Here is a 24,023-nt window from a genome sequence, read left to right on the forward strand (position 1 = left end):
CTGTAATTTAATTTTCTGGAAGCTTGTTTTGTGCTTCCATTTTTTAAAAAATTACAATAATAAGCTCAGCATGGGAAAAAAATTAGAAAATACAGCCTATCCTTATTATTCATAGATTCTTTATTTGCAAATTTGCCTACTTGCTAAAATGTATTTCTAAACCCAAAATCAATACTTGCTGAGCTGTTCCAGTCATTCATAAACATGTGGAAAGCAGTGAAAAATGTGTGTTTCCTGATACGCACACTCCCAGCCAAGGCAGAACAAAGTGAGGCTCTGCCTTCTTGTTCCAGCTTTCATACTGTAAATAAGGCGTCCTTTTCACAGGCTATTCAGTGCCACATTTTCACACTTCTGGGCTTTTTCTTGGTGATTTTGCTGTTTAAAATGGCCCCCAAGTGCAGTGCCAAAGTGCTGTCTACTGTTCCTAAGAGCAAGAAAGCTGTAATGTGCCTTATGGAGAAAATAGTTAGGTAAGCTTTGTTCAGGCAAGTGTTACAGTGCCACTGGCCATGAGTTCAATGTTAATAATATGTATTAAATAAGGTGTTTTAAACCATAAACACATATAAACAAGGCTATGTATTGACTGGTTGATGAAAATGTGACCGAAGGCTCACAGGAACCTAACCCTGTATTTCCCCTAGGAGCAATGGGTTCAACATTCACTAATTCAGTGTTTGTGGTGACTTTATAAATACCTCAAAGAAAATGGACTGTACAATAAGTAATATCTATTTAATTAAAATCAATAAAAAAAACTCCCCACTCAGACATAACTAAAGGATTCTCATTATTCTAGTAGTTATTATATAATTTCCCAAGGTTACATAACAAAAAAGTTATCATAACACTAAAATATTCACTAATGAACTGCCCTATGTACTTCTATGACTAGCAAAAACATATGTTCTCACTACAATTATAAGGATGTAGTAGCATTTAATGAAAGTGATGTTGGAGAACTTCAGAACTCATCACTGACAGCTAAGGATCTAGCAGAAGTCCTACCAATTAACAACCAAAGAGAACTTTACAACAGGAACGGCAAAAAAGAATGATCTGAATACAAAAATTGCAACATAGAAACCCTATCTACACTTTGTTTATTCTAAGACTCAGCTATATTTTCATTTATAACAATTTCATTAAACATAAAATCAGCTTATTCTTATCATTTTGAGTTTTGTTTTACAGATTGGGCCTCAATTTTTTTTTTTTTCAATCAGCTTTCTCAGGTTGAACCAATCAATTTTTTTATTTTTACAATAAACTTTTAGTCTCTATGGATTCATTCTACTTGCTCATTTTCTAATCCAATTATCTTTGCATAACCACATTTTTTATATTGTTAATATTTTATTTTATACAGTAAACATTATTAACAATATAGGAAATCCTGGTAATTTATGTTCTACCTGTCTCCCAATTTTCCATATGCAAACAGATGCATGAAATATACGTTATATGTACTTTTTTTCACCCAACACCTGTTTATTATCTGGTTTTCACTCAAAGAATATAATTTTCTCAGGGGAGAGATGCCTTTTGCCTTTCTTATATCCTACCTGGTACTTAAACATAGTGCCTGAGCACACAGTAGGATGTCAATAAATGGTTATTGATTAATTGAAGACTCCCCTTCTAGGTCACTCATTTCCATAACCTGAAACTTATTCCAACCTATTGGGAAGAATACATTCCATCTCATTAACTTCATCTTCAAGTCTGGACCATGATTGGGTTTTTCATTTTTAATTGTCATATCCATAATCATCAGTTCCTAGGATATAATTACAGGCAGTCCTTGACTTACAATGGTTCCACTTAAGATTTTTTTGACTTTATGATGGTGCGAAAATGATATTCATTCAGTAGAAACTATACTTCAAATTTTGAATTTTGATCTTTTCCCAGGCTAGTGATATTCAGCCTGAGACTCTCTTGATGCTGGGCAGTGACAGCGAGGCACAGCTCCCAGTCAGCCACACAATCACAAGGGTAAACAACCGATATGCTACAGGGTTCTGTGTTGCCAGATGATTCTGCCAACTGTGGGCTAATGTAAGTGTTCTGAGAACATTTAAGGTAGGCTAGGCTGAGTTATATGGTTTGGTTAAGTTCGATGTATTAAGTGTATTATCGACTTAAGATATTTTCAACTTACAATGAGTTTATTGAGATATAGCCTCATTGTAAGTCAAGGAGCATCTGTACTTTTATTATTCAACATAAAAAAACGAAGCACACTGACCATGACAGTCAACAATAATGTAGTATTAAAAACACTTTCAACTTTCTTCTATTATTTTAAGAAAATCCTGAAAACATCAACAGGCCTATCCTTCAACTTAACGCATTAATAAATTCAGTCTCTTTCAAATAGAAGTTAAAAGTTTCCTTTTTTAAAGTTGCTTTGAAAGCATCGCTAAAAGATACAAAGATGCTTTGCAAACAATCTTTCACAAACTAAAAGCCAATGGCTACAGATATGAAGATCATACAGGTCTAGATTGTTTATCCATTTGCACCCACCTACTCTCATACTTCCCATCTTTGATCCAGTCCAGGTTTAAGAAACTTGTTAAGGGCTCAAGTACTTGTTGATGCACTGCCTTATAGGTCAATTTCTATTTAATAAGAACCCTATAAGCAGTAACCAGATCTAGTTCAATCCTAGGACTAGGCTTCAGCACATTTTTGAAACTCTACAAATAAGTAAAAATGACATCACTCAGAAATGTCCTTGGTGACCCAAGAGAAGGCTGATTATCTCTATTTTGGAAAGGAAAAACATGCCTGAACTTGCTAATGATGCCAGTTCTTCCGAATGTCCCACCATGTCAAACAACTACATCTCATAATGTTGGTTCACAGGTAGAAGGAAATCATAGCATATGTCACATTTAAAAAGAGACTAAATGAATGCATTTAAAATGTAAAGAATGTGAGAACTATTTGTTACAAATATCATTACTAAAAAAGATGCTAATTTATTCAGGAAGCGCTTACCACTTACTACTCGTAAAGTAAGGAATTAGCTACTAAATGATTTTCCATGTAGGGAAATGTAGAGGAGGTGAATGTTTGTGTGTAATGTTTTAAAGATTAATTTTGGAAGGTTACCTTCCCTATCCAGGTTTATTATTACATCCTAAAGCAAGAGGGGGAAAAAACCTGGTAAAACAATGAACTGGGTTTCCATTTTAGAAACTTATTTAAAAATACATCTATTTTAAATATTTTTGAGATTCACATTCTACTGTAGGAATCAGTGTCATCAGATAAGCTTAGTCTCCATCTTAAAAAAATGTTCCTTTACTTCACCTCTTCCCCCAGCTCTTTTCCTCATTCTCTCTCACTCTCCTTCAATCAAACTTCTTGAAAGAGTTGTCTATACTCACCATCCCCATTTCCTCACCTTCCATCACTCCTCAAATCAATGCAATATGGCTTCAGTCACTATGAAACTCCTCCTGCCAAGGTCAACAATAATCTACATGTCAGTAAGTGCAAAAGATACCTCAAAGTCTTTATCTTGCTTGACCTCTCAGCAGTACTTGATACAGCTGACCACTCCCTCCTCCTAGAAAGAGTCTTCCCTTTCACTTCTGTGGCACTGCACTGTCTTCATTTTTCATCTAGCTATTCAGCCTTTCTTCCATTGAGTCTCTTAGATGTTGCTATTCTATAGGGCTATGCTCAATGTCCTTTAACTTACGTTCTTACTCTACACACACTCCTTGGGAGAGAGACCTCATCTATTTCTGTGTCTTCAAATACCATATTTATGCTGATGACTTACAAATCTATTATGTCTCCCAGATCTTGCTTCTAGACTCCAGACCTATATCTAACTTCCAACTGGACATCTTCATTTGGAATCTATGTTTCAAGGACCTCAAACTTAACTCATCATTTCTCCCTCATCCCCAGACTTGTTATTCCTCCTCTTTCTCTAGGTTTTTCTACTTTAGTAAACAGGACTTTTACTAAATGGAACTAGCAGCCCGCCCTAGAAACCTAGGAATCATTCTTGATGCCTCCCTGTCCACGACTATTCAATCTCCAACTGGATTCCAGCAGTTAAATATTTCTCTGGTCTTTCCACTTCTCTCCATCTACACTAACGCCATCCAAGTCCAAACCACTATTATCTCTTGCCTGGATTACTTCAATAACTATTCTCTCTAAATCACTCTTGCTCCTTTTGATTCCATTCTCCACACTACAGGCACAGCAAGCTTTCAAAAATGCCAATCTGTCACATTTTGCCTATGTAAAATCGCTCAATGACTTACTCCTGCCCTCAGAATAAAGTTCTTATAGGCCTTTGCTGATCTGATTCATGCCTACCACTCCCACCCTGGGCTTTTGGTGAACCTTACTGAACTTACTTAATTTTTTGAACTCTATCTGGTTAATTCCTACTCATTCTTTAGGTTTCACTTAAATATCACTTTACAAAGAGAGGGCTCTTCAATTAGGTTAAAGCTCTCATTTAAAACATATTTGTTCTCCATCTATTAATACCATGTGCTAGACCCTGTGTGCGTGGCACTGTGAATACAATGGTGAGCTTAAAAAAACAAAAATAAAAAGCTCACCTTTTCCAGTTCCTATGGAACAGTCTACTGGTATTTTATATTTTATAATCCCACAGCACCCTGTAATTCTATTAATTACTTATTAAATATCTTCTCCTCCATCCCCAATTGGAACAACAAGTCACTGAGGGTAGGCAACAGGTCTATTTCATTTCCATATTAAGCCCAGTACTTGGCAACAAATACTTAAACATTAAATAAATGACATCCCTAAAAACTCAAATCAAAGCCAACAGCTTTACAGTAAGTCAGTCAGTCCTGTAAACACACAGAGGAGTTAACTCTTCAAAAAGACACATTCCATTAAATCATCAGTGCTCTACCTGGAAAACTAAAAAACAAATGGAAGTATATCAAGTATTTATCCATCCTGTCTTTCCTATACTAACTGCATTTTCAATCAAATAGCCCTGATTCATGAGTGAATGTTTTTCTTTACATGGCCGATGCGGTGGCTGATGCCTGTAATCCTAGCAGTCTGGGAGGCCTAGGCGGGAGTATCCCTTGAGGTCAGGAGTTCAAGATCAGCCTGAGCGGGTGAGACCCTGTTTCTACTAAAAATAGAAAAAATTAGCCAGGCGTCGTGGTACATGCCTGTAGTCCCAGCTACTCAGGAGGCTGAGGCAGTAGGCTCACCTGAGCCCAGGAGTTTGAGGTTGCTGTGAGCTAGGCTGATGCCATGGCACTGTAGCCCAGATGATAGAATGAGACTCTGTCTCAAAAAAAAAAAAAGAAGAAAGAAAGTTTTTCTTTACAGAATTCCATATTGTAAATGCAGAAGAAATGTCAGGGGGAAAAAAAATCACCATGTTGCAACCCCTAATTAAATAATTTATTTAGGCAAAGACCATCAATGAATGAACCACTAGATGAAACATTAGATGTAAGATGGATGGGTAGCTTTACAGTGGAGGGACCAGCCTGTCACCAACTGAACCTATTTATCAATCTTGGCACCACTTGCACTTGGACAATCATGCATTGTGTGCCTCATGATGGGATATAAATGAAATACACACCACCACTTATAAAACTACGCTTGCCAAAAGAAAGCTGAACTTAAATCTAAAAAGGTTTCAAAGTTAACTTCTAATTTACAAAAAACATGGAAGACAGAGGAACAAGTCAAACGACACCACGAGAAAGCAGACAAATGCAGAATGTGGGACATTCTACAAAACAAGTGATACAGATTTTTCATCAAGTTCAATGAAAGGAGATAGAAAAACAGAATAGCAGGGACTGATCTAGATCAGGTGTTCTCAATCCAGGGCAATTTTGCCCCCAAAGGGAAATCTGGCAATGTCTGGAAACATTTTTGGTTATCAGATTAGGGACTGCCACTGGCATCTAGTGGGTAGAGTTTAGGGATGCCACTAAACATCCTACAATGCACAGGACAAGTCCCCATAACAAAGAATTATTCTGCCCAAAATGTCTATAGCACTTAAGTTGGGAAACCCTGATGTATACTAAAAGAGTCTTTTATATACACTGTTTGGATCATGATTTGAACAAACCAACAAAACATTATCAAGTCAATTTGAGGAATTTTAACATGGATGACAACAGGAATTATTTTTAATTCCATTAATATGATGAGACAACAGCGGAAATCTGAATAACGGGTATGATACCAAGAAACTTAACCTTGTTAGGTGTCATAATGTGTTTAAGAAAAAGCCCTAATTAAGAATGCAGGAATGAAATGAAATGACATAAGATCTAAGATATGTTTTAAACTATTTCAGCAGCAACATAAAAGGCCTAGGTGAAGTAAACCTGGCAAAATCTTGATAGTTGTTGAATCTGGACAAAGAGCACATAAGGGAAATCAAGTAATTTTCTCTATTCTGTATAAATTTTAAACTTTTCATCATAATTTTTGAATAACACATTCTAAAAATAAAATAAGAATCAAAGAATAATACATATGTAGGATTGTCAGAGACTGGCACTGGTATGAAGATACGTTTATCATCCAATAAACCAAAGTATCCTAAGTCTAGAACACGAAAACTCTCATATCTTACTCAACAAATCTTTGCGGAGAGCCTAAAATTTGCAAGGCCCTGTCCTAGAGGATAAGAAGATAAGCGAGACAGTCCCTGTCTGCAAGGGACTTACAATCTGAAGAACAGAACCAAACCAGATGGGTGAGCCCAAGCACAGCTTCATGAAGACCTTGATATTTGAGATAGGCCTTAAAAGCAATACAACTATAATGGGGAAAGAGAGGGTTGAGGAAGTTGGGACGAATTCTAGACAGAGACAACAAAGTGACAGAAGAGCCCTAAGGCTCTTCCTGATCTGGCCTGTAGGCATCCCTGGGAGCTTCATCTCCCACCACTTTCTTTCTGCCTCTCAGCAAAGAATTGGAGGCACTGAATATTCAAGACGTTGAAAGAAGTTCATTACAGACAAAGGTACAAAGGCAGAAAAGCAAAAGCAGTGTTCATGGTAAGTATTCATATTAAGGCCCCGTCTGACACACACTCCCCCCCTCCAAAAATAAAAGCCAAAAACACAATTCATTTGTCTCTCTACAAGGCCAGAAAAAGAATCTAGTAGAGATGAAGATATAAACGTCCTATTTTGGCTTGGACTAACTCGGAGTGTTTGACAACAAAAGCACTGGAAATTTCAGAGTGGAGTGGGAAAGGAAGAGAAATTCTGTCTCTATAATAGAGAAATCTGGGGAAAATAACCTGGTGGGATGGTGCACATTTAGTGTAAGCCAAAAGAATCACTATTCTACTATTTTATCTCAGCATCTCAAGTGTTTTCTCCAGATCATGTGCCAAGCATCATTTCTTAAAAAAACTTGCTTCTGTTCTTAATTTCTAATGTCTAACCACTGCAAAATTAGAATACTGCATCCTCATCTTTTGGAAATTTTTTATATGTAAATCTGAGCTTTTATATTACAAGATTCTCTTTTTTCCCTAGTGAATCTAAGGTAAATTACTAAAAGTATCTATCTTTAAAAATGATTTATTCCCCTTTGGTTCACCTTCCTTCTCAAGGGAGAATTCATGTATTACTGCTACCCTGTCAATCTTTGTCTTACTGAAAGCACCACTTCAAACAGAAGGTTAGAGGAACAGCTCTCTCACAAAGAGATATCACAAAACTTTTTTTTTTTTTTAGCTTGGCCAAATTCCAAGGGTGTTACTTTGGAGGGAATGGTAATGACAATGAAATGCAGGAAACTGTTCCTCCCTTAAAACTACCTTTAAGTAATGTGAGAAAAGAATGTATGGGTCAATTTCTAAAATGGACCAACAGACCCGTAAAAGGGTCAAATGTCTAGAGACTCACTTATGTACTGTATATGTATGTATAAGCACAATTAGGATGCTCCTGATAAGACAAGACTTCCATCCTTCATTTGCTGAGAACTCTTAATTCAGGAAGCTGACAGCTATCCCCGGCCCTAAATAATATTTTTTAAAGACATTAACTGGTCATAAAGTTTACATGCATTCAAGTGTCAAGCCTTTGAGAAGCTTCTTTTTTATGCTGCCTCTCAAATGGAAATTTTAGTTTAAAACAAGGCCCTTTGCAACAGCAACAAAATCTAAGAGGTTGGTCAAAGGAAACCAAGAAATATATCTAAGAAGTAACTCTTGAACCACCCCTCTACTATGTGGTATCTAGACACATCTTCAAACACTGTTTTTTAGTAATCCACATTTAGCTCATTTAAAAGCTGAGTTGTCAGCTCTCTAACTCTTATGGAGACCTTTGGAGTGTAAATTAACTAGTCATTGTGTGTGGGAATAAGGCTAAACACTGGTTAAATCCCGGAGGCCTGCTCACTTAGGGCCCTCTATGTTGAAGATGAAGCTCAGGCAGATGCTTTCTTACCTGTGGAGTCATCATAGAGGGATCTGGCTCAGGGGTGGCTTGCTGCTGTTCAGCACTCCTGTTCTTGGCCCCACTCTCCAAAGGCTCTTGCTGGACAGTTGTTTTATTCCCAGAGGGGGCTGACGGTGGTGGAGGAGCTAGTAGTTGGGATTTAGAATGGCCCTGGGAGGAGCGCGAAGGAGATGCCTGAGAAGAGGGCAAGTAGGACTGGGAATGGCTCATATAGGATTGCGAGGAAGAGGAGGAAGAATAAGAAGGGGTGGGCGCCAAGTAAGATTGGGAAGGTGGGGACTGCGAAGGGGATGGCTGAGCAGGAGGCAGGTAGGGCTGAGACGAGGAAGGGGGGTAGTACGAGGGTGGCGGCTGAGGTGGGGGCATGTAAGATTGGGATGGGGGCATATAAGACCCAGGCGGTACAGGGGGAGATTCAGGGGGAGAATCCAACTCCATTGGAACCAAACCAGGAGGCCCGTCTCGTTGGTGGTGGAGCATCTGGTGTTTGTACTGCTGCTGCTTCTGATAGCTGAGGGCTGGCCCAGGTGGCGGGGGCATCGGTGGCGGCGGCGGCTGCCAGTCTCCATAGCCGCCCCCCGGCATCACCGGCGGGGGCGGCAAGGGGGGCGGAGGAAGGTGGTGGGGCTGGAGCACGCACTGCATTTGCTTCTGGTGCATCTGCTGCAGCTGTTGGAGCTGCGCCAAGTGCTGCTCGCGGAAGCTCATGAAGCCCGAGGAAGAGGGGGCCGCGGGAGTCGTCGAGCTCGAGTACCCGGGCCCCGGCGAGGCCTCAGGAAGCGCCACCGGCGGCGGCGGAGGGACCGGCGGCGGCGGGTAGTGGCTGCTCCCGCCATACCGGCCCCAATTCGGGTACATAGCCGAAAAGAAGGCGCTGGGCTTGTCCTGGCGCCGTTACTCGTCGCAACCGACCTCCAAGAGCCGCGACGGCGACGGCGACAGCCGGAACTCGCGGCGCCTACAGGCCCCAGAGCGTATAAACGGAGCGCGCCAGTGCGCCGGCGCTACAGAGCTGGGCCCGCGACCGGGAAGGCGGGGACGGGACTTGGGTTATTGCGCCTGCGCAGTAGCTACCGAGAGGAGAACAAAGGCGAGATAGAGCGGCCTTTGGCTTGGCGACTCGACGTTGCCATCTTTCTGGGGGTTCGGATAATGTAGGCGCGAGTAGAATGTTCGCATAGAACTGAGAAACCATAGAGTCTCACAGCTGAAAGGGGTAGTAGAGATCCTATGGCTCCACGGATTCATTTTTGAATGAAAAAAAAAGGTTCCATTCACAATAGCAACAATCACAACAACAACAACAAAAAAACATAAAACAACTAGGAATAACTGATAAGAAATGTGTAGAACTTATATGAAGAAAACTACAGAATCATAATCATACGTAAGTATGATAAAATTAGACTTGAAATAATGGAGAGGCTTAGCATTGTCCTGAATGAAAAAAGGGAAAACTGAAAAGATGTCAGTTGTTCCCAAATTAAACGAATCGACTTAACTCACTTCTACCCAAAAGTCCAATTGGGAACAAAGCTGTGAAGAATGGAAACCTATTTTGAAAGCAGAATGTAAGACACCAATTCCCGCAGGCATATAATATATAATATCTGCAGATATTATAAAAGGGGAGAAATAGAATTCTTTAGAATATTTCAAAACATAAAAATCCATGTTGGAGAATCTCAGAGCTAAAGCAAAGATAGCAAAAACCGGATGCAAAAATTGTCTAAAGACAACCTAGAAGATAATCTTCCAAAAATCTCTCAACATAATGCTACAAGTGAACTCTTTCTTTGGCTTGAATGAATCACTGAAAAACAAAGCTAAAACACTGAATTCTGAAAGAAAAAAAAAACTTGCAAGAATATCGTGTGTCAGTTGTGTACCACTCAAAGATTTGACCTTGCTTCCGTCTTAGCAACCCAGATCTTCACCTCTCTCAGGAGGTAAATATAAATGGAAGGCGGGACAGCTAGAAATTATTTGGAAGGAAAAGCTTCTATTCCAAAGGAAAATTTTATTTAACATGTCATAAGTAGACATTGTAGTAAGTTTTCACAAACCAATCACACTTGTGAAACCAGCACTCAGGTCAAGAAACAAAACATTACCCAACCCAGAAATCCAAATTAATTATAATTTTAATATTTTCGACTGAAATTCTCTTGAATAGAAAAATAAATGTAATTCACTATAGTAATAGACTACAGGAGAAAATCATATCATCTTATTAGATACAGAAAAAGAATTTGATAAATTCCAAATAAAAATTTCATTTAAAAAAATCATGATTGTTACAGAGCTTAGCAAACCAGAAATAAAAGGGAACATCCTTAATCTGTTAACAAATATCTACTAAGAAATTTAGCAAACATCACACTTAATGGTGAAAAGTTGAAAGTTTTTCCACTAAGATCAAGGACATCCACTATCATCACATCTTTTATGAGTTGAATTTTGCCCCCCCGCCATAGCCCAGTACATCAGAAAATGACCTCATTTGAAAATAAGGTATTTACAGATGGAATTAGTAAAGATGAGGTCATACTGGAGTAAGGTGAGCCCCTAAGCCAATATAACTGGTGTCCTTAAAATAACGTGGCCATGTGAAAACCCAGAGACACACAGGGAGAACACCAGGTGATGATGAATGCAGAGATTGTAGTTATGCTGCTGCAAACCAAAGAAAGTCAAAAATAGCCAGCAAAACACCCAAAGCTAAGAAGCCAGGAAGAATTCCCCTACAGGTTTCCCAGAGAGCATGGCCCTGCCAACACCTTGATTTTGGACTTCTAGGCTCTAAAAATGTGAAAGAATAAATTTCTGTTGTTTTAAGGCATCCGGTTTGTGGTACTTTCTTACAGCAGCCCCAGGAAACTAATACAATATATTTCAGCATTGTGTTGCAGACTCTACTGGTACAATAGACAAGAAAAAGAAATAAAAAATGTAAGTATTGGAGAGGAAGAAACAAAACTGTTACTGTTCACATATATTATTATATACATAAAAAATCCAAATCAATCTACAGGTTAATTATAAGAATCAATTATATTCTGAATATAAAGTCAAGATGCAAATAAATATATGTACATATATAATTTATAAATACCTTTCATAAAGAAAGTGAGAGACTACAAAGTAAAAGGAAATATTTGTGACACATTTAACTTGCAAAGGACTTAGAGGATATAAAGAAATTCTACAAATCAATTTTAGAAAGACAACTTATAGGAGACAATGAGGGAAGAACTTGAAGGTATTTCACATAAAATGAAAATGAAATAGTCAATACATATGAAAGGAGTTAAACCTCAATAGAAACGAGGGTAATGTGAACTAAAACCAATATAAGATACCAGCATTTGTGCAACTCATCAATGTGGCTAAAATTAAAGACATAATATCAAAGATTCACAAGGATACAGAACAAATGGAATTCTCATACACTGCTAGTGGGAGTGTAAATTGGGATGACTGCTCTGAAATACTATTTGGTAGTATCTACTAAAGCTGAACAGACTCAGGAATCCTTCTCCTAGGGATATAACCAACAGAAACACATAGCTATGTTCACCAGAAGATAAGTACAAGAATGGTCACACCAGAAGTATTCATAATAGCTAAAAACTGGGAACAAAACCCCAAATGCCCACCTATGCTAGAATGGATAATCAAATTGAGGTATGTTTATACAATGGAATACAAAACAGCAATGACAATGAGTGAACTACAACTACATACAGCAATACAGATGAATCTCACAATGTTGAGCAAAAGAAGCTAGAAAGAAGATACATACTGTATGTCTTCACATATATAAGTTCAAAAATAGACAAAATGGACTTACGCTGTTAGAACTCAGGATAGTAGTTCCCCTTGGAACACAAGGATGGTGACTGGAAGGGACAAAGGGGACTTCTGGTAATGTTCTGTTTCTTGATCTGGGTGCTAGTCACATAGGTACATTTAGTCTATGAAAAATTCATCAAGCTGTACCACCTAAGATTTGTGTCTTTTTCTGTTTGTATGTTATAATTTAATAAATATACCTTCATGAAAATGTTGAACGATGGCAATTCAAAAGAATATTTACTGTACAGTTGACTTTACATACAGCTCAAAAATAGGCAAACTGAAATTATAATGTTAAAAGTGAGGGTAGTAGTTGCCCTTGGGGAGAAGGGAAAGGGTAGTGACAGGGGGACAAGTGGATTTCTGAGGTGCTGACAATATGCTATTTCTTGAACCAAGTGGTAATTTTAAAAAATATTTGCTTTGTTAAAACTTATGGACCTGTACATTTATGCTTTGTGCTTTCCTGCTTGTGTGCTATCCTTCATAATTTTTTTTAAAAGTTTTTAAAAGCAAAAGTGGGAAGAAGAAGAAAAGCGATGGTAGTAGAAGATAGAGAAAGATAAGATTAGATTGAGGAAGGTGGAAATCTTCCCTTCCTTCCCACCTGGCCTGGTAGACTCTAGCTCTCAGGTCCTCTATCCAGAACCCCTCCCTCAACACAAGAGGCTTTTCAGCACCTACCTGGGAGACAGCACCACTGTTTAAACAGGCCCCTCCACATTCCCCTCATTGTTTCAAAATAAAGTTAGGCATTGTTCTAGATGCTATGGGGATCCTATCCCATAGATTCTTACTCTTGGAGAACTAACATCTAGTTCAGCCACTCAATGCTTCTAGCCTGCACAATTAATTTCCAAAAATTACAGCCATCTTCATTATATAGAATCCCTGTCTTCAAAAAATTCTTTAAAGGAAGCCTTATTGTTTGTACACTGCTCTCCTCAAGACATCTTAGTAACATTGACTTAACATTATAAGATCAATGCAGGTCCATTTTTAGAGACTAATTTCACTAATCTAAAATGCAAAAAGTAAAGAACAATAAAAGCATAAAGTGTTCTTATTCAGAATGATCTAAAGGATGAGTTAAAGCACAAATCACACAGAAAGTTTTATGTGGGAGACTCCAGAGAGGTTCAGCTGTTAATTGTTGGTGCTGTTAAAGTCAACTACCACGAATCTTCTCTGGACTAGATTTATAACCCAGCTGCATTTCTTACTTGTCATGTTTCATTCTTGCTGTTACTAGGGTGATTTGGGTGAGGCTACGAGGAGGTGATATTTTATTGGCTGGTGGTTTCAGGCTATATTCTGATTGGCTGACATTTGGCATACCATTTTGTGGCATAAAAACCCTGCTAGTTCTTACAGTTTATGCCATTGGAAACAATAGTATCTATTAATAGATGCAGATTATCTGCTATGGGGCCTATGTACCCTCAGGCAGGCACTTCACCAGGGTTCGGATGGATAGTATCTAGACTCAGAGTAACCTGGTCATACACAGCCTTGGCAATATGAATGCTTCTTCCTCTTCCCATCACCATAGAGCCATGTTCCCATTTTATCCTAAAAAAAAAACCCTAATAGGTGTTTATAGGTAATCTCAATCACCATGTGGTCAGTCCTTTCAACCATTCCCAGTTTAGGAGAGACTGTAACTTGAGGGTGGTTGTATCCATTACAGTTCTTTGGTTGTTAGCTGTAGCAATAGTTGAAACATAAAAAGAAGTGTATTAGAAAGATATTGTGGAAGTCACAAAATATACAAGACCATATGCTCCTTAGTCTAGGAGTAGGATAAAGCTGGAGTAGGACCTATTCCACTATCAAGGCACTGGATGCTGGAAAAAACAAGGTTCAAATCATTTTTTTCCCCTTAAGCCACTCACTGCCTTCTTAGATATATGGGATGGTGAGAGGAAGGATCTGGAAGAAGGAGCCTCTAGTGCTCCCTTCAGCTTCTATAGTGAAAGGAGCAGGAACTCAGACTTAAATTCTACCAAACACAATTGAGGAAAACGTAACACTTCAAGAAAAAAAAAAAAACAACTCTGGGCCCTATTAGGAAGAAGGGGTGGATGTGGGCATGCAAAACCAACAAATATCTACTAGCCTACACACTTTTTCTACACTCTGAAACATAGCTCAACTTGTGTAATTCTAGCTCAAATACTCACGTTTGAGTATTTGAGAAGGAGGTGTAATGAATACTGTTTGCCTACAGATCATCCATTTCCTTTCTTCTTCCTTCTTAATAAAAATCCCAATTTTGTTAAAATGAGGTAGAATTAGGTGAGGTCTGGTGGCTCACACCTGTAATCCTATCACTTTGGGAGGCCAAGGTAGGAGGATCATTTGAGCCCAGGAGTTCAAGACCAGCCTGAGCAACATAGTGAGACCTCATCTCTACAAAAAATAAAAAAGAAGTTAGCCAGGCATGGTGGTGCATGCCTGTAGTCCCAGCTACTCAGGAGGCTGAGGCAGGAGGATCGTTTGAGCCCAGGAGTTTGAGGTTGTAGTGAGCTATGACTATGCCACTGCATCCTATCCCAGGCAACAGAGTGAGATCTTGTCTCAGAAAAAAAAAAAAAAGGTGGAATTTGAAAAAAAGTCCCAATTTTACTCAGGTCTCTACATCTCCCATTAAATATCACATGTCACTCAGAAAAAGCTGACTATTTCCAGCTCCAGGAGTAGGTCCCAATTAGTCAATTATGGTGATATCATCCCTCTTGTAATTTATTGGTTCAGAGATTCTGGATTAACCTAATGAGCATATGGCATTTGTTTGGCCATCTGCTATGGTTTGAATATTTGTCCCCTCCAAAACTCATGCTGAAATCTAATCCCCTGTGTAGCAGTATTGACAGTTGGGGCCTTTAAGAGGTGATTGGGTCCTGAGGACTCTGCTCCTCAGGATGGGATGAACCCATTCATGGGTTAATAGGTTAATGGGTTATCATGGGATTGGGACTGGTGGCATTATAAGAAGAGGAAGAGAGACATGAGGTAGCATGCCCAGCCCTTGCCATGTGATACCCTGTGCTACCTCAGGACTCTGCAGAGAGTCCCAACCAGTAAGAAGGCCCCTTGACCTTGGACTTCTCACCCTCTGTAACTGCAAGAAATAAATGTTTTCTTTTTAAATTACCTAGTTTCAGGTATTCTGTTATAAGCAACAGAAAACAGACTAAGATACCATCCAAGGGTTAGCATTTGCCCAAAGTTGGCACAATCATACTTGAGGAAAAGATTTTTATTGCATAGTCAGGAAAGAGGCCTTCTTTCTCTCCAATGGATGAGAACATGGAGTATGTTACCCAATTGCTATTTACAGCCAACTGGGAGCCATGAAGGAAGTAAGCTTGGTGACAAAGCCAATAGAAAGAGAAGGTCAGAATTGAGGAACATGATATCACAGCCCTGATTGTGCATAGAGCTGCACTACCTTTGACATTCCTGTTATTTGAGGTTCATTTCCTTATCATTTAAGATAGACTGAGTTAGAGTTTCTGCTGCTTGCACTGAAAGTGCCCTAACTGAAACCTGGAGAGATATTCTAACAACACATATGAAAACAGAAAACTCAGACACACAGTTGTGCCTCATGGAAACTCAGGAACCCCAGTAGGCACTACAAGAAGGGCTGCACATGTAGGCCTCACAGAGATTGGAACGTAGTCAAGAAACTGGATGTTCCTCAGTACACAATGTAGAACTAGCCATCACTCCCTCAGCATCAGGAGGTTCTTCATTAATTTCTGTCCTAGGACTCTGCCATCATGGTACTCTGGCATCAGGTGTACCCCACTTCTTTTTATGTATGGTTTCTTCTCTTGTGATAGCTGTTCAACTCTCCATGTCTTGAGATCTAAATTTCCCAAAGAAAGGATTTGTTTCCTTAGGACAGAATTTTCCTAACATTCCACCCCATGAGCTCCTGGCCAATCTGTAGATTGGATGTTTGTGGATAAGAAGCTCCAATCCTCGACTCAACTAGCAGTGATCTAGTTTCCTGATTATGAAGTACCAATTTGGCAATTCATGTGGAAGAAACCTCTTAGAATTGGCCTATGGGTTGCTATTCATGGTAGGTTTAGCTGTCCAGTACACACATGATAGATCACTGGATAATCTAGGCTCAAAGTTCTTTCATCATGCCATTCGCTTAATTAAAATATTAATCCACAGTTGGTACCCATAATGTAACATCAGCCTTTATCTTTGCCGGAATGGTTCCACCTCTGATATTACATTCTAATTACCTATTTCTTAATCATTTATTTCTATAACCCTCTTACTTCCTCATTTTTAATATACCTATTAGTCAGCATTCCTGAGCCTCTAGTCAGTCCTTGGACTGATCCCTTCTCCCCCAGGTCACCATCCCCTGTCATGACTTCACTTCTTTTCCTATCAATTCCTGAAACTATGATATGTCAATTCAACCTCTCTGGCAAACATCCTCAACTCCTTGTTCTACTGTCGTATTTGCCTTGTAAATTCCCAACTATAGCTCATTTCATCCACTCAGTTTCTTTTGCTCAATGCTTCTGGAAAAAACACACAACATACTATTGGTGCCACTACTAATTCAGGTGCTGCTCTTTCTGGGTTCTCAGCATCACTTTGGAATCATTTTATATGATGTCTGTCCAGAAAGTATCCACCCATTGTTAATAAAATATTTCCTATTACACAGCTAGATACTTTCCGGACAGACCTTGTATGTCATTGACCTCTCCCACGCACTACAATAGCTATTTCAATCCTTCACCACCACCCCAAGCCCTGTCTCTCAATAAATGGCTTTGCTTTAACTTCACAGAGAGAATTGAGACCAGTGGACACAAACTCCCACAACTTCTGCCCACACACCCACATCCTAATGTTACTGGCAGCCACCCTCGCCTCCTATTGTCTGGTTCCAGAGTGGCTTCTCTCCTGTCCCAGGTTAATCCTGGCCCTCATGCTCTTGAGCTCATCTCTTGACACTACTCTGTCAGTAATCTCTTCTATGTTTCACTGATTTCTTTTTCATCAAATTTTGTATTTTGAAAAATTTCAAGTCTGCAGAAAAGTTTTAAGAATAGTAAAAACCCCTATACTCTTCACCTAGGTTCATCACTTATTAATGTTTTGCTACTTTTTCATCTCCTATTTCTCTTTTTATACTATTATTAATCATTTTCCCCACAAAACCATTTAAGAGCTACTTAAAGATATTGTTTCCCTTCATATCTAAATATTCAGCATCTATTTCCTAAGAACGATAGTATTCTTGTATGTAACTATATAATATTTACACTAAAGAAATTTAATGTAAAATTCTACTAACAATCAGTTCATATTTAAATGTCTCCAAATGTCCCAATAATATCCCTTATATCTTATTTTTTTTAATCCAGAGTCTAATAAAAAATCACACATTGCATTTAGTTGTCATGACTTGCTAGTCTCCTTTAAAACAGTTCCCCATTTTTTTTTTTTTTTGTCTTTCATGATATTGACATTTTCTAAGAATCCAAGCCAACTGTTTTGCAGAGGGTCCCTCAATTTTGGATTTGACAAATCATTTCCTCATCATTAAATTCAGGTAAAAAATTTTAATTTGGGGGACAAAAATACTACACAGGTAATGTATCCTTCTATGCATTACATCATGATGTATATAATGTCAGTTTGTCCTATTGGGGGTGACATCAAGTTTGATCATTTGAGTAAGGCAGTGTCAACCAGATTTTTCTTTCTTTTTTTTTTTTCCTTTACCACAAATGATTTTTTTTATTTTTATTTTTTATTTATTTTTTTTTATTTCTTTATTTCAGCTCATCATGGGGGTACATAAGTTCAGGTCATATACATTGTCCATGTCCTGCCCATCCCCCCGAGTCAGAGTCCCAAGCGCGTCCGTTCTCATTCTCCAGACAGTGCGCCTGGCACTCATCATGTAGATTTTTCTATTGTAAAGGTTAAGTATAATCTCTGAGGTGATAACTGAGGCTCTGCAAATATCTTGTTCCCCACCTTTTTCCACAAATGCTTCTAGCATCCACTGATGATTCTTGCATGAATTACTTATTACAATGGTGACTGTAAAACAATGATTTTATATTTCCATTATTCCTTCCACATTTATTAGTTTTCATTTTTATGTATATAAAAAAGCTCTTCTGCCAAGCATGGTGGCTCATACCTGTAAATCCCAGCACTTTGGGAGGCCACGGCAGGAGGATCACTTTTGAAATATTTACAATAGCAAAGGGAATAAGGATATTCTGATTGGCCCAGCCAAAAGGATGATCCCACTCACATTATGGGTTGTGGGAACAGTGAGCCACAATCCAGTCCTATGACATTGGTCTTAAGAGGAATTCTGTAGCAGTGAAGGGAAGGTAGGGAAAGCATTATTTTCAGAACTTTTCCTATCCATTTACATATGTACCACATACTCCTATATAATATTTTTGTTCTTTTAAAACTTTAAAGAACAAATACCACACTCTACCTAATTGTTCTACAATTTGCTTCTTTCTCTCAATAATAGTTTATAGAGTTACTTTCATTTAAGTAATATAGCTCTACCTCATCTATTATCATCATTCTTAATTGTGGTAACATACACATAACAGAAAATCTACACTCTTAATCATTTTTAAGCATACGTATGTGGCTCATTTATATTGTTGTACAACCAATATCCAGAACTCTTTTCATCTTGCAAAACTGAAATTCCATACCCATTAAACAACTCTCCATTCCCTACTTTCCCCAGTGCCTGGTAACCACCTTTCTACTCCCTGTCTCTGTAAATTTGACTATTCTATGTACCTCATATAAATGGAAATCATACAGTATTTGTCTTTTCGTGACTGGCTTATTTCACCTGGCCTAATGTCCTTGAGGATCATCCATGTTGTAGCAATTGTCAGAATTCCCTTTCTTTGCAAGGCTGAATCATGATGCATTGAGCATCTATACCACATTTTGTTTACCTGTTCATCCATTGACGGCACTTGGGTTGCTTCCACCTCTTGGCTATTGTGAATAATGCTGCGATGAACGTGGCTGTGCAAATGATCTCTTTAAGATGCTTTTGATTCTTTTGGATATATCCCCAGAAGTGGAATTGCTGGATCATATAATAATTCCATTTTTAATTTTTTTGAGGAACCACCATACTGTGGCTGCACCATTTTACATTCCCACTAATAGTGCACAATTTCTACATATTTTCATCTACATTTGTCATTCATTGTTCTTTCATTTTTTAATAGTAGCCATCCTAAGCGGTGTGAAGTGGTACATGGTATCTTATTTTGGTTTTGATTTGCATTTCCCTAATGATAGTGATGTTAAGCATCTTTTCCTGTGTTTTTGGTCATTTGTATATCTTCTCTGGAGAAATGTCTATTCAAGTCCTCGGCCCATTTTTAACCCTGCCTCATTCTTTTTAAAAGTTCATGACATTCCACAGTTAAGACCCTGTTGGTGGACATTTAGTTTGTTTTTAATTTTTCTATACTATAAATAGTGCAGTAAACATCCTTCTATATGCTTCTTTGTATACATGTGAATGTTTCTTTACACACACATATATATAAAATATTGTCCATGCTGAGGTACTTTAAAGTAAATCACCTGTATGATACCTCTAAGTAACCAAAAAATAGAATTGGGGTCAAAGGATATCTGCAATTTTTATTTTAATGGATCCTGCCAATAGCTGTCGAAAATGGTTTTACCTGTTTACACTCTTGTCAGCAGGACAGGAGTACCCATTTCCCCACACCCTTGTTATATATATTCGAAAATTTAGCCAGGCATGGTGGCACGTGCCTACAGTCCCAGCTACTCAGGAACCTGAGGCAGGAGGATCACTTGAGCTCAGGAGTTTGAGACCAGCCTGGGCAACATAGCAAGACCCCATCTCTACAAAAAATTAAGAAATTAACCAGGCTTGGTGGCACATACCTGTAGCCCCACTACTTGGGAGGCGGAGGAAGGAGGACTGCTTGAGCCCTGGAGCTCAAGCCTTCGAGGCTGTAGTGAGCTATGATTGTGCCACTGCACTCCAGCGTGGGTGACAGCATGAGACCCTGTCTCTTTAAAAATAAAAATCTTCTGATCATTCGTTTTAGGGAGGGGAGGGAAGTGTCTTGCACAGAAATCTATTTTTAATATATTCAAACTTATCAATCTTTTATGGCTTTAACATTCTGCTTCCTAAGAGTTTTATATAAAGGTTATAAACACACTTTTCTTTGTTTTTTCTAATGTTTCTCTAGTTTAAGAAAAAAGTTTAGATCTTCGATTCACTTGAAATATATTCTCATGAATCATGTGAAGTAGGAATCTAAATATTTTTTTCAAATGGATAGCTACCTTGCCATTATAATAATATAATAATCACTGACATGTATTGAACAACACTTACTGTTCAATTTCAGGAACTGTTCAATTTCATCTCACCTTATTGGGCTTGTTTTGAGGATTACACAAAAACATTTTAAAGCAACAGCAAGGAAAGCACTAAATGTTTATGTGCCTGAATCATAGAGACATTAACTGGTGGAATCAGGAGTCTGATCCTAACAGAATGACTCCATGCTATTTGACCTTCTAATACAATTTCCTTTTCCCACAAATTTGAAGTATATCTTATTAATACCAAATTCCCATAAATATGTAGGTTTGTTTATGGACTTTCTATTGTGTTCCAATGATCTATTTAACTATTTTTATACTGTCTTGTGATCTTTGAAAACAATCTAATCTGATCATGTTATCTATCCTGCATAAAATTTTGATAATACCCTACCAACCTCGGGATCAAGTCCAAAACCTTTAGCATGTCACGTAAGGGCCCCTCCCTCCCACTTCCTACCTCCGAAGTCTCAGATGTGGGTACAGGTCCCTTTCCCCATGATTTCTTACCTTCTAGTCACAAAACCCTCTGGCAGTTATTTGAACAGGCCAAGCACATTCACTCCACGTAACACTGTGCCTCCTTGCTTTTGTTCACATCACTTGCTCTGCTTCACCGTCTTTGCCTCAGTTAGTGGACAAGCACCTATTCATTATTTTTTTTTTGAGTTTGACAAATTTATTGGTATTTTAGTAAAGACTTTCATCTCAGTCATTTCTCTCTCCTATCTTGACCTTAGGTTAATACTTTATTTGGGTCAAGAAAAGAATATGTAGGAGAGGATGTTATTTTAACAAACAGTAAAATGGACAAAAATGGATAGTTTGCCTACATTAAAGTAAGTTAAAGTTAAATTCATGTATCTTGATAAAATTAAATCATGTAAGAACTAAGTTCTATATACATTCTGGGGCTTATTCTAAAAGTAAAAGCAAGTGAACAAAGTGTTAGGAATATCACAGGCTGCTTCTCTGGAGTTATTACCTACTAAAAGAGCTCAGCGAGTAGTTACCACCAATAAAATAGACTGAAGCTGCCTCCAATTTTTAACATTGCAGGAGTTTTCAAGGGAATCATTATACTGTATGTTTCTTTTGTCTCTATGCTTTTAAAGATGTGTAACTGTCACGTTAAAAAAAGTCCATATACAATACAAAAATACAAAAACAAACACCCTACAAATACACAAATCTAACAAAGTAAATGTGGTGAGAGATTCCATAATATGTTTGAAGATGCATTTTCTTTCCTTCTATTTTCAGTACCTAAAATGTGCTTTTTGAAAGGCCATCATTGGTCAATATGTATATACTTAAAATAAACCATATAATTGTACTTATAAGAAAGCCTGTAGTTAAGTTCAATTCAAATTGGATTTTACAAGTTAGTAACTTAAACGCTTAAAGTTACAGAAAGTGCATCTTCTCGTTTTCCATCTTTGTACAATGTTAAATTTTTTTTTTTGGTGTTTATACCTTTTAAAAAATAAAAATAGCCAGAAACTTAAGCAATATGTACATTTAAAATTTTGGTGGTGGTTTGTATTTTAAAAGAAACAGCTTCCTTATGATTTGCCTCAAGTTCTGGTGGAAATGCTTACAGGAACTAGCTAATAAACAAAAAGCAGGAGAACCACATTCAAAATACTGATTTACTTTGGTAGCAAATGGTTTTTCTTTGAAGGCTAGTGAAGACAGACAAGACCCATTTCAGGTGAAGTGAGCTATTTCAAATACTCAACAGTTTACATGAAAATTTAAAATTTATTTTTTAAAAAAGAGCTAAGTGTCTATATCCACTGATAGCAATGCAATATCTAGTTTATGTTGACTTGAAACAAAACAAATGTCCATAAGGAAAAAAAGCTGTATTTTAATTTTATCTAAATTTACTTTCAGTCAATAGTTCAGTAACATTTCCCTCCCAATACAATACTCCCTCTCTCTCTAAGGCTGTTCCTGGGAGCCAGTTTAGGTAATGAGGGAGTTAAGAGTGTAACTGCTTGCAGTTTTAAATAGACAATAACTTTTTGCTTCCCCTTCAATGTACTAATAGTTGTGTCTAAAAAAATATGCAATTCTTAAAAAGGTACCATTTTTTATTTCTTTATTATCTGTAACCTTTGGAAACTAATCACATGAAACTACAAAATTAGCAAATGTCTTGAAATCTGCATATAAAATATAAATTACCTCTAATTTCAAACTCTCATTTATTAGTGTACCACTCAATCTTAAAAAAAAAAATGAAAAAGAAAAACAAGCGGCTCCAAAGATAGTCTTATGCCATTCTTTACAAAAGGAAACTGTTCCTTTTAACTTTACACCCACCCCACACCCCAATTTCAAAACACATCATTTAATTGTCTTGGTCATGGACATTTCCAAGATGAGATTTTATATTTCGTTCCCACAGCTTCTGGTTATCAGAAAACCTATGCTTTCCTTTATTGAAGGAGTTTGGTCCAGCTGATGTTGGTGTATCCCTTCCAATATTCTTCATTCTCATCTTTGCTTCTGGAGGCATTTCCTCTGGTTCACTATCTTCATCTTCACTAAAAGCCGCTGCTACTTAAAGAGTTTTTGGAGCAAGAGTTGGAATAGTTTCTTTAGGCTTACTTGATCCAAGTTTGATGGATATGGCTGATGCTTTCTTTGTCATCTGACTACCTATGGCAAATCCAAACTTGGAGATCTTTGTAGGCTTTGTTGGGAGGTCTGCAGCTTCTTCTTCAGCTGATCTCTTCTCAGCGCTGCGACTGGAACTTTCCCCTCCATTACTGGAAGAAACAGTCTTAGTTTTCACAGGTTTTTCTGCTTCTTCTTCAGGTCCTCTGGCAGCTCCAGCTCGCTGCGACTTTTCAGGCTTCTCCTCTCCCGCCTTCCCGTCCACCATTTTCCTCGCCCAGCACCTATTCATTTTTAAGATTAACTCTTCTCTTTCCTTCCTCCTCAGCTCAAGTCAAAAGAAATCATTCTTTCCTCCTTTATGTGTCCACACTTGCCTCTAGTACTGGTATTTGAATGCATTTATTTATTTACATGTTTTTTATCCCACCATAATATAAATCTCTTGAAGGCAGGACCATATCTTATTAAGCACCTGGTATAAACTTAAATAAATGTTTGTTGAGTAAATCAATATAAAACAATGACCACCAAATTGTGTGAGCAATCATCAGAGCACCTAATTTATAAAAAAATGTAACAATTTTATTTTTATTGTAAATCAACAATTTATAA

General features: G+C 37.9%; 2 protein-coding genes across 5 annotated transcripts in view; both read right to left on the minus strand.

The window, feature by feature from the left end:
- The window catches only part of YLPM1 (YLP motif containing 1), a 59,501-nt gene extending 49,979 nt beyond the window's left edge, over positions 1 to 9,522 (minus strand). For 2 of the 4 annotated variants that reach the window (XM_045563850.1, XM_045563857.1), the window contains exon 1: positions 8,478 to 9,516. In XM_045563850.1, the coding sequence (XP_045419806.1) occupies positions 8,478 to 9,347 (870 nt within the window). In that variant the 5' untranslated portion in view covers positions 9,348 to 9,516. Of the gene's footprint in view, positions 1 to 3,404; positions 3,442 to 8,477 lie in introns of those variants that run through there. The other 2 variants (XM_045563843.1, XM_045563865.1) reach the window with 2 other exon arrangements.
- A 13,454-nt stretch (positions 9,523 to 22,976) lies between these two features.
- On the minus strand, positions 22,977 to 24,011 carry LOC123640222 (PEST proteolytic signal-containing nuclear protein-like). Its single transcript, XM_045554701.1, is given in 1 exon segment — positions 22,977 to 24,011. A coding segment is annotated over 1 exon segment (561 nt). The 5' UTR covers positions 23,701 to 24,011; the 3' UTR covers positions 22,977 to 23,139.
- Between the last annotated feature and the right edge of the window lie 12 nt (positions 24,012 to 24,023).

Source organism: Lemur catta, chromosome 1 (assembly GCF_020740605.2).
Source record: "Lemur catta isolate mLemCat1 chromosome 1, mLemCat1.pri, whole genome shotgun sequence".
Taxonomy (NCBI): domain Eukaryota; kingdom Metazoa; phylum Chordata; class Mammalia; order Primates; family Lemuridae; genus Lemur; species Lemur catta.